This window comes from Rattus norvegicus, chromosome 2, assembly GCF_036323735.1.
Source record: "Rattus norvegicus strain BN/NHsdMcwi chromosome 2, GRCr8, whole genome shotgun sequence".
Classification (NCBI taxonomy): Eukaryota; Metazoa; Chordata; class Mammalia; order Rodentia; family Muridae; genus Rattus; species Rattus norvegicus.
In genome coordinates, this window is record NC_086020.1 from 32,524,898 (window position 1) to 32,540,887 (window position 15,990).

The following is a 15,990-nucleotide window of genomic DNA, read 5'->3' on the forward strand; positions in this document are numbered from 1 at the left end:
TGTGTGTGAAGCAGTGTGCTGGTGGCTGTTAGTTAAAGTGTCCCAGGCAATTGTGATGCATATGGACTGTGAGGTCTTACAGGACAGAAGTCACTGACCTCCTAAGAGCTGGGTAGCTGCAATTAAGTGAGATGTATGAGAGGTCAGTTAAATGAGATATGAGAGGTAGTCATGATTAATGTGTCCCTTAGGTTTCTAAAAGCAGAGGAAGAAAGAGACTTTGAGAAAAGACTCCCCTTTTTTTTCAGCCTTGGACTATTAGCGAAGTGCTTGAAATAAAATTTTAATTTAAGTTCTGAAGGTCTGTAGCATGGGTGCTACTGTCGATCTGCAGCGTCTCACAGTTGCTTGCCTGATCGTAAGAGAAAAGGTGCTTGCCGGCTGTGGTGATGAATGCAGCCACAGAGTGCATCAAGTCTGCCAGCAACAGCGAAGAAGCTGCCCATCCAAGACGTTCAAGGCAGGAGCTTAAGGGGGAGGTTAGGTTTAAAAAGCTCTTAGGTAAAGGGATAGTTGACAGTTTTAATCTCTTTTAAAATGAGAAATAGACTAAACTACCAAATCCTCAAACCCTGCGTCTAACCTCCTTCCATTGTTATAAAAGATGTGTGTAAGGAGGCTGTGAATTCTCCAGGCAGAGCGGCACTATTCTTTATATATACACACACATGTTAACAATGCAGTCTCATACACACACGTGTTAACAATGCAGTCCATGCAGTCTCATACACACATTAACAACGCAGTCTCATATACACACACGTTAACAATGCAGTCTCATATATACACACGTGTTAACAATGCAGTCTCATATACACACGTTAACAATGCAGTCTCATATATACATGTTAGCAATGCAATCTCATATATACACACGTTAACAAAGCAGTCTCATATACACACGTGTTAACAATGCAGTCTCATATACACACGTTAACAATGCATTCTCATATACACACATGTGTTAACAATGCAGTCTCATACACACGTTAACAATGCAGTCTCATATACACACGTTAACAATGCAGTCGTGCACAGAAGTATGCAGCAGTTAGCAAATGTCTTGAGAGAGCTCTGCGTTTATGTGCCATGAAGTGCCATGCCCTGAGGAGTCCTGTAGAATAAGTCCCGTAGAGCAGGATTATGAAGCTCTGTCCTAATAAAAACGAAACCGTTTAGACATGGCCCTGAAAGTCTAGTCTCCTGCATGCTGGCAGAGAGGCAGAAGAGCCTTCCTGCCCAGGCACCAGCCGTGTGCAAGCACTCGGGCCAGAGCAGCATCCCAGGAGCCTTCCTCCTAGTGACTGCTCCCTCCTCAGGCTGCCTTCACAGGCCATGAGGAGCTGTGGGAACAAGAGGGAACGGACGGAGCAGGTACAGTGGAGCTCTGTGTGTTTTCTAGAGTCAGTACTACCCCAGTTGCTCCTGAATGTTCAAGAAATAACTCGTGTAACTTCCTGCAGACTTCTTTGCTGGTCTAGTTTTCTTTGTCTGTTTTACTTCATTCCCAGAATATCAACTTGAGCTTCACATATCCCCTCTAACAAGATATGTATTTACATAATGTCCTGGATCATAGTTCCCCAGATCACTTCCATATAAATCTTACGAAAGCAAGGTGTTGAGGCAAGGGGGTTAAATAGCTAATAAAGCTGGATGTGAAGACACACACCTTAGTCACAGCACTTGAAAGGTAGAGGCGGACAGATCTGTGAGTCTAGACCAGCCAGGACTACACAGAGAGGCCCTCTCTTAACACAAATAAGTAAGTAGGTTTATATTTTTCTTTTTTATTATTTTGCCTTCTCTCTCCATTTCAGACTTACAGTTAAGAGTTTCAACTTCAAACTTTTATTAATTGTCAACACTCGTGACTTTTGGTCACATGGACTATACCCAGTAACTATTGCAAGAGAAGGACCCGCTGGTGGAAGGTGTTTGAGTTTTAACATTTAAGACATTAAGTATTACTCTTCTTGTGTTTTATTTAGATTTCGACACAGTCCCAACTGCTGGTACTTGAGAGACTGGACCATCCACACGTGGATTAGACAGTGTCTGAAATACGGAGCACCAGACAAAGCCTTGTATACACTTGTTAATAAGGTGAGCTTTCCTGCCAAAGCCTTGCATACCTTTGCTCATCCGAGGAGTGTTTTCTGAGTGAGTGTGTGTGATCTGCTGTTTGTACCTGTGACAGTACCACCAGAAACCACTTTCCCATGAAGGTGTCCCCTCAGATTCCTTCTCATGCTGCTTGTAGACTGGAGCCAGTTATAAACTAACCAACAAATAAAACACTAAGAACTTCCATAGCTGTTTCTTTCCCAAACACAGTGATCAAGAGAGGACAGGTGAGCGAGGAGCATGGCGGGATGCTGCGCTGGCGGTCACTTCACTTCGTCTTCATCCTCAAGCCCTGCCCTACTTGTCTGTTTCCCTTTCAGAAAGTTTGGGTGAACGGTGGCCATTTTTGCTAGAGTGTCATCTCCAGGTCATTCTATTCCTGGATAATAATTTGTCCTTTCTCCTAAGCTCCACAGTTCTCTCCCCAACCCAGAGTGAGCTCCAGGGGTTAAGGGCCTTCCGATGTCACTCTCCACCCAGCACTCAGCCTTCATTGACGTCATGACAAGGAAGTATATTCAAACTAAGCACACAAGTAGAGTGTTACTACTGCCAGAGTCAACCTGAACACTGTGATGAGCCTTTAAAGAACGTTAACAATGTTCTTATGAAAATATCGTATGTTCATAGTATCACCAGATCCTAAAATTAAAATTCAGACAGAATACCGGTTTATCTTTGATTCTTCCCTGTGAGGAGTATTTTCATCTGTAACTTAGTCTCACATCAGGTCAGCATATGTCATACACGGTGTCAGTGTGAGATGACACACTGATTCTGGGAGTGAAGGCAGAAATGAACGGCATCTCATCCTTACCGTGCAGAAATGCAGGAGCTCACTGGTAACCTTCACAGTAGAGAATTCCTGCCACACACGAGGAATTCAGATGATGGAATCCAGCTGGAAGGACGGGGGAGGATATAAGTGCCACTTAAGCTAGCTCTAAAAGGGTGCACATGGAGCAGAATGGGCTGCCTCTGTCTGCAGTGACCGTGTATTTCAAGGGGACTGAGTCAGGGAAGGACAGTCAAGGCTCAGGGCTCCCATCTCCAGAAAAAAAGGAAGAAGGCCTAGGAGAAGACAGACATGAGATCTTGTCTTTATTCCAGAAATTACATGCAGAGATAAAGATCCCTATGGAGATGCATTCAGAAGGTTCTAGACAAGCAGAGCAAAGGCTCTCCTTTCTGTCACTTCCAGGCCTTTAAAAGAGACGTTACCAGATGAGGGGTCAAAAAACACAGCTTTTAGCCCTTTAGGTTCTTTCTGTCAGTTGCCCGGAATGTCAGGCAAATAATTTTCTCTGTCTGTGTCCTGGTTTTCTTAATTCCAACTTGAGTGAGTGTAAGTGATTTACAACCTGAGCTGCCCACTAGACTTACCCAAGACTTTTTAACGCTTGAGCATGTTTTGAGTCTGGATCCCCAACACCCATGTAAAAAGTTGAGCAGGACAACCTATCCTTGGATGTGTACACACACACACACACACACACACACACACACACACACCCCTTGTCTTAATCTCTACTGTTCTAAATCAGTATGTCTTTTTCTGGGCCTAGGCATTTGGGGTTCAAAGCATCACTGAGTAGAAAGTGTAGAGATTCTCACACACCCCTGCCCAGCACACACAGCCTTGCCTGAACAGCATCCTGTTCCTGGAATGGGTCATCTGTGGTAGACACAGCATTAGTACCCAAAACCCACAGTTTATAGCAGGGTTCGTTCTTGATGTTGTGCGTCCTGTGAATACGGATGGAATGCTAAATAACACGTGCTCTAATAGAAATAGTCACTGTGGGGGCTGGAGAGATGGCTCAGTGGTTAAGAGCACCGACTGCTCTTCCTGAGGTCCTGAGTTCAAATCCCAGCAACCACATGGTGGCTCACAACCATCTGTAATGAGATCTGATGCCCTCTTCTGGTGTGTCTGAAGGCAGCTACAGTGTACTCATACAATAAAATAAAAATCTTAAAAAAAAGAAATAGTCACTGTGCCTTTTCATCCTTCCTAGAGACGTCACTGACCCATGACCAAGGTTGAAAATCCTAGACTGGCTCATTTCTTGTCTTTGTTTTGCAAGCCTTATCCTGTACTCCAGATTGGATCTTCCTATGTATCCCTAGAGCTCACCTCAGTCCTGCTTCAGCCTTCTGAGAGATTATAGACATGAGGGACCACACTTGGATTGGACCAGTTAATTTTAAAGTTCCTTCCTAGCTCTAATGAATCACTGTTCTACAATGTTTTGGCTTTTGCCTGCCTTGGATTCAAGCTGATATGGTCGAGCTCTCTGAGAATCACAGGCCACACCCCTGAGCCATGTGCTACCTTAGTCAGTTTAGGGATCCTCAACGGAGGCTTAGGAACTTCCCAAGGGAGTAGGTAGGGAAAAAAAAAAGTTCTCCAGTTGTTTCTGGTAGTTGGTGATACTGTGGAAGAGAGAAGTTAATCCTACTGGAGTAAGAATTTCAGGTAAAACTGTAACCATGATCAGGCAGTAAGGAGTGAGGCTCAAGTGTATATGAAAATCACAGAAGCCACTAAAACTGCAAGATTCCATCCCAGTTCTGATGCTGCGGCCTGAGACTCCGAGATCCAGTCATGAAAATGCTCCACACAAGCTCTGAAGCAGACACCAAAGCATCCTTATTGATTTCTAAGATATTATTCTTAAATTCTGACATCCTAATGTGAAGGCAAACAGAACCTTAGGCACTTGGTTTATCGTAAAGTGTTGGTATATTTCTTGGGTGTTTAGAAGTCAGACCATTTGCTGTATAGAGCATACTTTTTTCTTAGGGTCTGTTTCAAATTTTCATTCAGACCCTGTGAAAAGAGTCATTGGACCAGCTCTTTGTGAAGGTGGCGATTGGTCTCTTTCTTTGTGTTGTTTTAACTATGATGACAGTGAGCTGTTGTAATTTTCACCCATCAGTTGTCTTCTGTCAGACCCCCACTCAACTCTCTCCCTTCACCAACTGTTCCAGTTTCCAAACCTCAGGAGTCCCAGCCTCAGTCTCACTGCCACCAGTGCTGCAAAATGATGGTTACGTAGTGTCACTCAGTGGGCCAGCTGCCCTGACTAATACATAGGCTATATTACAGATGAGCCAGAGAAGCTTTCTTTCTCTGTTTGCACTTTTATTACAGGTTCAGTATGGAATTTTTCCAGATAACTTTACATTCAACTTACTGATGGATTATTTCATAAAGAAAGAAAATTATAAAGGTAAGAAACCTGATCACGATTCAGTTAATACAGGGCTTTCAGCTCCCAGTGGAAGTGTATAAATGCAGACAGCTTCCTCCTTCTTCGCTTCTTAATTACATCTCTTTATGTTTCTCTTTTAGTCAGAGAAGTTTGCATCGTTAGTATTACTTATGCCAAAAATTTTAAGTATCGCCCTTTCTACTGCTGGGATGGAAAATGTCAACGTACATAAGTTACTACAGGGGAAAAGTTCATTAAAGTTACTACAGGGGAAAAGCTCATTAAAGGCCACTCCGGTTCCACTTCCCCAGCTGATCGAAATGTAGAATATAAAGAATAAAGTAAAAACTGATGTAGTTTTCACGTGTAACTCTTCTGTAATTATGAGTGTATGCAGTAAGCATAGTAGGCCATGCAGTCAGTTGAAAACATTTGTTGTTTGTTGACCATGGTGCTCTTCATCTCCCCATGCTGATGGACATTGTGTGGGGCATTTTCATAGGCATTCTCTTGTTGAAGTAAGCAGAGCAAACATGTGTTTGACTTTGTTTGATCATTGTGAAGATGCTACTTACTGTGGGCCAGAGATGTGCAGGGCTTTGGTTCATTTGAAGTCATGGATGCAAAAGCTCCTGATTCAGTGTGCACAGAAGGTGTGAGTGGCTCCACAAGGACCTGCTTCCTAGAAAAACTGGGACCAGAGCCCGTGTTTACAACATCCTGATTCTGCTTGGTTTCCACTGCACTGCACTTTAAACAAGAGTTTACATTTCGAGATTTGGTGATGTTCCCTATGAACAAGAGTTTACATTTGGAGATTTGGTGATGTTCCCTACGAACAAGAGTTTACATTTGGAGATTTGGTGATGTTCCCTGCGCCTACTTCCCCTCATTCTCACCTTCATGTCCTTGCCAGATGCTTTGTCTGTGGTTTTTGAGATCATGAAGCAAGAAGCCTTTGAAGTGCCATCCACCCAGTTCCTCTCCCTCTATGTTTTATACCATTGCCTAGCAGAGAAGACAGACCTCACAGTAAGTGATCTGCCCTAACCAGGCCTGAGAGCTTGAGGAAAACCAAGCAGTGACTGCTGGGCAGGGAACTTTGTCTCTGAGCCTTCGGTGTGTTTTGTTTTATGGTTTCTAACAATGTAGACACTTCCCAAGTAAAAGCCCTTAGGCGCATTTGTTGGGGACGGGGAGGTATTTTTGTTTTGATGTTGGGATTGAACCCAGGTCCTTCTGCATACTGAGGCAGCATTTTACCACTCTGACCTACAACCCTAGCCTCTTTTACACAGTGTGAGACTTGAGCCAGGTCAGGTGACCCACAGCAATTCAGTAATGAGTCATTCATGATCACTGAGAACCAGATGGCGTGCTAAAGGGGCAGGGGGCAGCCAGTTGTGACCGTTCGCTAGCATGCTTCATTCTGAGTGTGTGTCGGTTTTCCTGCAGTTGTTCCACACCAGTTGTGTTCTAGAATGTGTAGCCTGCCAAGCTTTGGCTTGCGCTCTGGGTGAGACACTGACTGATGCTTACTGCTGTCCTGAGAGAACAGTGCTGAGAACAACAGTGGTAACTGATACTCGAGTAGCACTTTAGCACTCGCTCTCCACTGCACCGGCGTCCTGGGTTGTAAGCATATCAATGCCTTCACTCTTCACAGTACCTACAGAGACAGGGAGACGGAAGCATAGAGGCATTACAGAACCACCATGGCACTAGTAGATGATGCCAGGCGTCGGGGCCCTGCGATGTGCCCTTAATTCAGTACCAGGTCTGAAAACCTCAGTCTGGATACCTGCTGAGATGCCATCCAGTCCAGCCCACATCCCGAAAACCTGAGATGTTGTGCTTACCGTGTGACGTGGCCTATGATACAGCAAGTATATGTAGCCACTCAACCGTGACACCACAGTGAAGCTATTAATATGTATTGAGCCTACATACTCAGTCTGTTGCCAAGTACTACATAGTTAACAGTAAACATACTTTCTACTTAACAGTCTAGCACTATAAAACACAACAGGGGGCTAGAGAGATGACGCCTATTGCCCTTGCAGAAGACCTAGGCTCCCATCCCGGCACCCATGTGATGACCCTCAACAGTCTAAAACTAGTTTCCAGGGATCAGGTACCTGCTTTGACCTCCAGACCCCAGGTATGCACACGGTTCGCATGCACGCAAGTAGGCAAAACAAGCATGCAGCTGTAACACAGGAAAAGCCCTTAAAGAGTTTTGTTTGTATTTTAAGCTTAAAATGATTACAAAGGGGAAATGCCTAAAGAGACGTTTCCACAGTTACTGTTTAAGCAGTAGGTGTCGTTAGCTAGTTATAAAGGAAAGGCGTATGTCCAACCAGCAGAAAAGAGCATGGTAAGCAAACAGGTGCTGAGGCAAACTGAGCACAGTGGTGCATTTCTGTAACCCCTGCTCATGGAGAAGCTGAGACAGGATTGCTTGAGTTCCCAGCACGGGAGACTTATTACCAGGGCAACATAGTGAGACCTAGGGGAGAATGGGCTAGAGGGATGATGGACCAAGTCACATGTACTTGACTGACAGGAAGATACCATGATCATGATAACTAATCCCACTACAACATAGAGAATGCCTGGGGCCTTGGGGTGTGAGGTAAAGTTGAAGAACATAGGCCATTTTGCTATCATCCTAAAAATAGTGAGGAATTATCTGAAATTTTAAATAGGGGGTGGTGGGGGGAGATAATAATCAGATTTGTATCTTGAACCCATCCTCAGCTGTAAGGTGGGACAGAGATCAGAGCAGGGCAGGTTAGCTGTGGTCAGACCAGTGAAGACTGTCACGGAGTCTGAGAGGAGCTGCTGATGGATGGCCTAGCAGCCTCGGAGAGGTGGAACTAGCATCCCCCTGGATAAGTGGGAAGGCGACCATCAGAGGAAGAAGAGGTAGAGTCAGAGAGGCGGGGCTCAACTGCCAGGTCCTGTTTCCAGCCCACCTGGAAAAGAGAGCATTGTGTGCTTGCGAAAGGAACTCTGGGAAAGAGGGTTTTGTCAGGAAATGAATGGCTAGCCTGGCTCTGACCGTGCTGTAAACTTGGGATACTTTGAGGGATACATCGGTTTTGGAGCTGATGTATCCATAAGTAATGTGTACAAATGAACCAGAGAGAAAAGTGAGCAGAAGTCAGTATCGTGTGTGTGTGTGTGTGTGTGTGTGTGTGTGTGTGTGTGTGTGGTGTGTGTGTGTGTCAGCATACCATGTCAATCCGTACATACGAATTTGTGTCAGTAGATAATGAAATTTTGGAATGTATTGGACTGCACAAACCATGAAGAAAAGTGGCCTAGGAAAAAGGATGCTGTAAGGCAGGGTCATTGAATTTAATGACATCAGCACATGGTCCAGTTTATATCTGTAAAGAAACAGTGGGAAACCAGAGTGGAATGGATTACTGAGGGATTTAGAAGTATACAGAAGAGACAGCAAGTATGGGTGACTCAGGGTGTCCCTGTGAAGAGAAGTGGGGGTGGAGGTGGGGAGCAGAAGGTGAAGCTTGCTTCGTGATGATAGCCAAGGCATAGCGTCAAGCCTTGGTGAAGTGGCGTCTGACTTCACCCACACTGCCAGTCAAGTATCCTTCAGTCTTAGGACCAAAAGTGCTTTGGAGTTCAGGGTTTTAAACAGTGGGATACATGCACGGTGAGATCTGTTGGAGACAGAGTCAAATGTAAGCACACCGTGGCCCATGTGTTTTGTACACTTGAGACACACCCTCAGGGTGGATCTTATGCACTGTGCCTAATTTGTACCTGAAATGCCTCATGTAATGTGGCATTCCTTCTCTGCTAACAGTGTCATGTCAGTTTTAGAGCTTGGGACACTTTGGTTTTCGGATTTTCACCCGGGTCATCTCAGACAGACCCTGTGAACAGTGGCTGCTGCTTGTGTATTGGCCGCTCATTCAGCTTTCGTCCTGGTACCACCTATGCTGCAGCTCATGTGTTCTCAGGGGGAAAGGGGAGGGGACCAGTGAGATGGCTCAGTGGATAGAGTGCCCCCCTTCATGACTAGTGAGCTGAGCGGATTCCTGGAACTGACTCACATAGACTGTCCTCTCCCTCCCTCTCCTCCACCTCTGTCTCGCACACACAGAGGCACCTGTGCTCACACATGCACTCTCATACTCAAGAAACAAACACATATTTGAAGCCGACTTGGTCTACACAGCAAGTTGCAAGCCAGAACTACATAAGAAAACTTTTCTCAAAAACAAAATTAAATTGAAAAATAAGTAAGTGTAAGAAAAATAAGTCAGACTTCTTATTTATTCTGCACCAGACCCCACTATTCAGGCCATCGGTGGGAGACACAATCTTCCCTAGATTCGAATGTCGGCTTTTTGAGATGTAGTTTACTGGTGGGCACATTAGCAGGCATAAAGCCCCAGGTTTGCTTTCCAGCACATGCACAAAAGCTGGAATGGTTTTCATCGGAGAAGTGACCGGGTCCTTAACTAGAAGCTCTTCCTTCTGTGCTGTGGAAGCCCGCATGGAGTTTCCTGTCCAGGGAGCCACTATTTCCCAAGCTGTAGGAAAATCCCAAGAACTGGGGCCTGGACTGCGTGAAGGGAGACCAGGAGATCTATGCCTTTAGTACAGGCGGGGTCTCGCTACCCGGCAGCAGCTGCAGGGCAGCAGCTGCAGCCGCAGACCATCCTAGCTTCTTAGGGCAGAGACCGTGGGGAAACAGCCTGCAGCTCTTTCCTTGTGTTGGCCATTAGAGAATTCCAGCTCCTGCTATCTGGGTTCTTTTCAGACCCTCTCTGAGCTCAGCGTTCCAGGGATTGTGCCATTTATATTTGTTACTGGTGTGTGGTAGGCCCAGCAAGGCTTGTGGTGGCTTTGCCCTTTTTTTTTTCCTTTTCACGTCTCAAAAGGCTTCAGTTTTATTGACATACACTTCTACACCCTAGGTTGAAAGGTGCAGTGACTAAGTGTTTCTGATTGCCTGGTTTGTTTTCAAGAGGCACAAATCTATCTAAAAGCAACTTAATGGTGGTACTTACCTTAACCCTGTGAAGGAAGGCATCCTATCTCTGTGTGTTGTTGGTGCTCTCTCTCCCTCTGGAGCAGTATAAATGTGAAGCCGGCAGCCCGTGGGCCTCTTTGACGCTCTCAAGTCAGTGTGGGTCCAAGTGTTCTGTTATTCTCTTCTCTTTCTGACTATAAGAGGCTCTGGCTCGTTACCACAGTATGGAAAATCATAGGAAGCACAGCAGGGACAACCAAAACCACTTCACGACCCCACCACCAGGAATCTTCACTTATATAAAGGGCATTTCTGTTCTGATTTTTTAAAAAAATATGAATACCTTTTATTTATAGGATTGGGATAACTTCCACACAATTTGTTATTTTCATAAGCTTATTAATCCATGCTGTTTGGTGTCATTTTAAAAACATCACATTTTGCATGAAGTTCCCCTGGCTTTAATAGACAGTGATCTGCTGGATTCTGTTGCAGTGGGAAGAAGAAAGAGACTTCGGTGCGTCCCTATTGCTTCCAGGCCTAAAACAAAGGAACACAGTGGGCTTGAGTTCCCAGCTGTATGGCTATGCACTTCTCGGTAAGTTAGGGGAGCCTCGTTCATACTGTCCTTTGAGGAAAGATGTGGCACAGCCTTTCTCTCATAATACAATTTGAACTTCACTTAAATTTACTAGTGAACTTCCAGTTAGACAGTCAAGGGATACCATTAGAACTGCCACCACCAACCAGGTCAGGTGCACAGCATCTCCCCTGACTGTGTGCACAGTCCCGCCTGACTGCCGTGATTTGTCAGATGTGTGTTATTTTGCTGCTCTCCCAGTTCTATCAGAAGCCAGGCCTCCATGAAAGTGACTTTTCCTTGCTCCCTGCTCCTGTCCATCTTCTGAGGGGTAACTCTTTGCTATTGAAACCAATCTTTGCCAACAAAATATAGTTTGGATTCTTGGATTCTGATTCTAATATAAACCACTGAGAGACTTTAGTTTGTCCTAGTATGTCAGTTTGCCAGACTGCTTAGCAAACTCACATAGGAGTGTTCACTGTTTTTGTTGTTTCATTTGATTTGAAGGTCCTGTTGTCATTTTTTATTGGGAGTTTGGGATTTTTGGCTGGGTGGTCTGTTGGTTGCTTGAGACAAAGTATCAGGCATCCATAGCTGACCTTGAGTTCACTATATAGTCACAGGGAACAGAGGTTGGAACTGATTCTCCAACCTCTGCCTCTTCAGTGCTAGAACTGTAGGCTTTCCTGTTCTGTGTGATGCTGTGAATTGAATTGAAGATCCTAGGCAAGCCCTTTACCACCTGAGTTATAGCTCAGCCGTGGTCTTTGGCCTTTAGAGACAAGTTCTTGCCTCAAACTGGAGTCTTCTCCTCTCTGTTCCCTAGGTGCTGTGATCACACCACACCCCACCAGTGGTTCTTATTTAAAATCACATTTGCTAATTTGCTGCCTACTTTAGACACTGATTTGCTTTTCCCCCTTTTGTGTTCAGATCAGTGTTCAGGACTGCCGAATTACACGGACCATTAGAAAGCTGGCGAGGCTAAGAAAGTGTCCTTGCCTGTTGTTTGTGAGTGGAGGCCTGCCCCCTTGTGATAGGCAGCCATGCCATCAGACCCCCCACCTCTGCCCTGCGTTCACTGTGCCCTGCTCCAAAGCTTCACTCAACTCAGGCCAGCAGCCCAGAATGACCCTGTCCAGCCCAAGCACCTTAAAGACCTAAAATTAGCCATCTCCTGATAAGCTTTGTCTGCTGGTATCCTCCTACAGCTTCCCAAATCCTCCTTTCCAGGAAAGATGAGAGGTGGCAGACTTAAGACCAAGCCCCTCAAGGTGACTTTGCTCCCTCATGCAGATGGCCCCTCTTCTTCCTAGGGCCCTGCTGCCCCACCACTGCTCAAATGGCAGTTTGGGTAATCCAGGTTGAGAGACCCTGTGACCTCGAAGGTGGCTAGGACTCTGATGTAAGAATTGATAACACTCAAACAAGTGGGGGTTTTGTTTGTTTATTTGATTGATTGGGTGGCCAGTTGCTTCCTTTTCTTTTTTCATAAAGAAAACAGATCGGATGTTTGACACTTTTCAAAACAAGTCAGTCATTTCCTGGCAGGGAAAGTCAGTCATCATCGTCACAGGGTTCACACAGCAGGAAAGCGGTGACATTGCTTTTCTGGGCAAGGTTTTGGCCTTGAAACATAAGTAGTAGAATCATCTTCTTTTGTCCTAAGGGCGGCCTTCTGTAGGAACAGCTCTGTCAGACTCTCAAATTCCTCAGCCCAGTGATTCATGGGCCCTGGTGAGTCTCCAGCCCGATGAAACACATAAAACAAGTTCACAGAGCTTCCATTTAAAGGGTGTGTGGTGAGGGCTGTTGTCTAGGCTGCAGACACAGTGGGGACATGGCTGAGGAATCTTTGTTGCTCTTTGGCCACAGGGAAGGTAGAACTGCAGTGTGGGCTGCGGGCTGTCTACCACGGCATGCCTCTGATTTGGACACCAGGCTACCTCGACAGAGCCCTTCAAGTGATGGAGAGGGTGGCCTCCTCCCCTGAAGATGTCAAGCTGTGTAGAGAAGTGGTATGTTTTTCCACCCCCACTCAGTCAAATGGTGGCACACGGTCAGCCGGGTGGTTTGAATTTGTTTCCATTGTCTTTCTCCTTCCCCTGCTTTCTGTATTTGTACAGAATTGTTCTTTATTCAGTTGAAAAGGATGAAAAGAAACCACAAACATTTTCAGTGTTGCTGTCAAAAAGGCAATGGAAAATAAGATTATTGTTGATTCATTCCTCATTATGTAAGAGGAAAACTGTCTGCTCCCTTGAAATTCAAGCTCAGATCAATAAATAACCTCTTCATCCCCTCCCCTGTCCACGTAAAAGGCCAGCCTAGGAGTTCAGTAACAGACCAGTAACTGTCAGGGTGGGAGGCAGAGAGATGGAGGCCAGCTAGCCTAGACTAGGAAGGTGAAGTCCACATGCAGACATACACCATACACGACACCTCTCACTCTTCATCTTGCCACACAGGAACGGGTACCAGAGCAGACGCCATCTTACTTTCTTCCCATTGGACTGTCCTGTAGTCCCTGAATTATGCTGAATCTGTGTCACATAGCTCTGTCAACATTCAAGGTGTCTCTTTTGCCTATCTCAAACATGGTCCTCCCACCTGTGCAGACACTAATTTCTCAGTCACCTAAGCCCCTTACATTGAGTTCACCGGGCTGAGCTTACACTAAGAAACACCGCCGGCCTTCCAGCCAACACAGCGTCAGAGTGTTCCCTCCTTTCCCCGCTGCTCTACCCAGAGAGAGGCCCAGATGCTGTCTTATCAAAATGAAAGGTTGCCTTGGAGCTGCTCTTCTGTGTGGCTCACCCCTCAGCCTCCATTTCAGTCATGAGATACTCAATCCAGCACCTACCATGCACATTGTGCTGACTTCTGTGGAGCCTCTTCCCCAGTCATTATAACCAAGGAACCCTTCGAAGATGGCCGTGTTCAGTGCTGGGAACTGAGAAAACACACATTATACACAAATCCTTCACCCAGGATGCATTTCCCTCTCATTTCAGCCAACTTCACACTCTGTTCTGATTTATGGGAATGTGGTCGGGATGTCAATAAGTATGTGCTGTATCCCCGGTCTGTGAACATCAGAAGCAGTTAACCCTTGGAGCACTGTCGGCGCTTTGCTCTGCGGTGACCCTGTGGGGCTGATCCTACTCAAGTTGGGGCGTATGCAGGCCTTGCTACTGTTCCCTTCACGTCTCTGCTGACCAGCCCTGCATGGGTTCAGGGAGCTGTACCACACACTAGAGGTGATGAGTAAGAGAACCAAGCAGAAAGAACCCCGTGTTTTCAGTCACAAACCTCTCATTAAAATGAATTTCTTGTGTGCATCTCTGGCCCTGGCCAGCCGCTTATGTGGATTAGGCTGATCCTAATCACAGCTATTCTGTGAGCTGGGATCTTCCTCTGGGGGAGGCCCTGCCTATGTGCAGCAGCTTTAGTGTGCTTGCTTCCAGAGCAGTCTTTTGTTGTCTGTGGCCTATGATGGTCTTTCTTTCCCTTTGTCCTAATTCCAGACTGACAAGAAAGACATGAAAGTGTGTGTGTGTTGGCGGTTTGGGGTGGTCCTTTAATGCCGTCAGATGTAATTCCTGGGTTCCTACCTGGTTAATTAAAAACAAACCTAATTTACCATTGTGCTGATTCACTCATACAGGTGATCCTTAGTCCGGGTAATTGTTTCCTTTTTCCTTGTGTGCAGCATGAGGACTTGAACCTAGCACCTCATGCATGAACTGCCATTCCAGTAACCCCTAGCTATTACCTCAGTGTCATCCTCAGTCCTGGGGGTCCCCCTTGTTTCTTTGTCTCTGGCCTTCACAGAGTCAAGTGTGAAACAGATGATGCCATTCTGACTCTCGTGCCCTATAGCTCGATGTGCTGGACGGAGTCCTGAAGGTGGTGATGTCTCCAGACGGCCAGGCTTCAGAGACACAGCCCCAGGAGGGCGAAGACAGCTTGGGCTCAGCAAACCTGGTGGAGCAGCTGGACACTGAGGAACCAGAGCAGTCCAGGCTGCCCCAGTACCTGGAGCGGTTTCAGGTGACGTGAGGGGGAGATTGAGCCTTGTTCTGCGTCCGTCACGTGCAGAGGCATTCAAAGCTCACACCAAGAGTTGCAGTTGTGCTGCTTCCCGTAGCCATGGCTTTTCAGGAAACCAGCGGAATGTTTATGATTTCATGCTTGAGCTGATCAGTCACGGTGCTGTTCACTGGCAGCCTGGCATCCCCAGTGGTCCCTTATCGTCCTGATGGGTGGATAAAGCCCTCTCTTAACAATAGCCTGCCTCACCCCCTCTCATGTGGGAAGTGGCCGGCCATGTCTCTACACTACACCTAATGTGCTGGATGGGAACAGTTAGACATTAGCCACATTTTCAGCAGAGATAGGATTCAGGTCCTTTGTGGCTCCTGCCTGGCAGCTTTGTGCTGTCCAGCAGGGCCTTTAAAGACACCGCCTGTGGACAGGTTTCCAGGGCAGCGCTGAGCACTCAAACCGGCGCTCACGATCCTGCTCTCTGCTTTGCTTCTTGTCGCTTTAATACTAAAGAAGAAAGTGTTTTCTGTCGGATGTCATTGTAAGAGCAGGGGAACTTCCCACCCACACCACTGCCCTGCTGAACCAGCAATGCCAACCTTCCCTGATAGCAGGACCAGGAGCCCATTGCATTTCAGGCCATTGCTTCTCCCCAGGACTTCTGTAAGGAAGCCATGCTCAGCTTCTCACCTGTAATTTGAAACTAAGAATGCACAGCCCTTTCTCTTAACTTTGCCTGTCAGTGTATAAAACTTAAAGAAAAAAATCACCACACTTGCTGCTAAGGTGCTGAGGTTTTGTACATTTTTACAGTTTTGATTGTTTTTTGACTTTTGGCTGTCTTTTGTCCATTACATCTCAGAGGATGGAAACTGTGCCTTCACTAACTTCAGCCCTCTTACCTCCACAGGACACTTTCTGAGGATTCAAGAAAGAACAGAAAGGAATGTTTGTAGCCTGCTATCAGTGACCTTAGCTATGTTAGCAGCTGCAAACCCCCCTCC

The 15,990-nt window shown here is 46.1% G+C and overlaps 1 protein-coding gene across 6 annotated transcripts in view; it reads left to right on the forward strand.

Annotated features, from left to right (window-relative positions):
• Positions 1-15,990, forward strand: part of Mrps27 (mitochondrial ribosomal protein S27) — a 68,564-nt gene that overhangs the window by 50,720 nt on the left and 1,854 nt on the right. For 5 of the 6 annotated variants that reach the window (NM_001199192.1, XM_039102540.1, XM_039102543.2 and 2 more), the window contains 6 exons: positions 1,992-2,106; positions 5,285-5,363; positions 6,262-6,377; positions 10,852-10,954; positions 12,815-12,957; positions 14,822-14,992. In NM_001199192.1, the coding sequence (NP_001186121.1) occupies positions 1,992-2,106; positions 5,285-5,363; positions 6,262-6,377; positions 10,852-10,954; positions 12,815-12,957; positions 14,822-14,992 (727 nt within the window). The remainder of the gene's footprint in view (positions 1-1,991; positions 2,107-5,284; positions 5,364-6,261; positions 6,378-10,851; positions 10,955-12,814; positions 12,958-14,821; positions 14,993-15,990) is intronic. The other variant, XM_039102541.1, reaches the window with a different exon arrangement.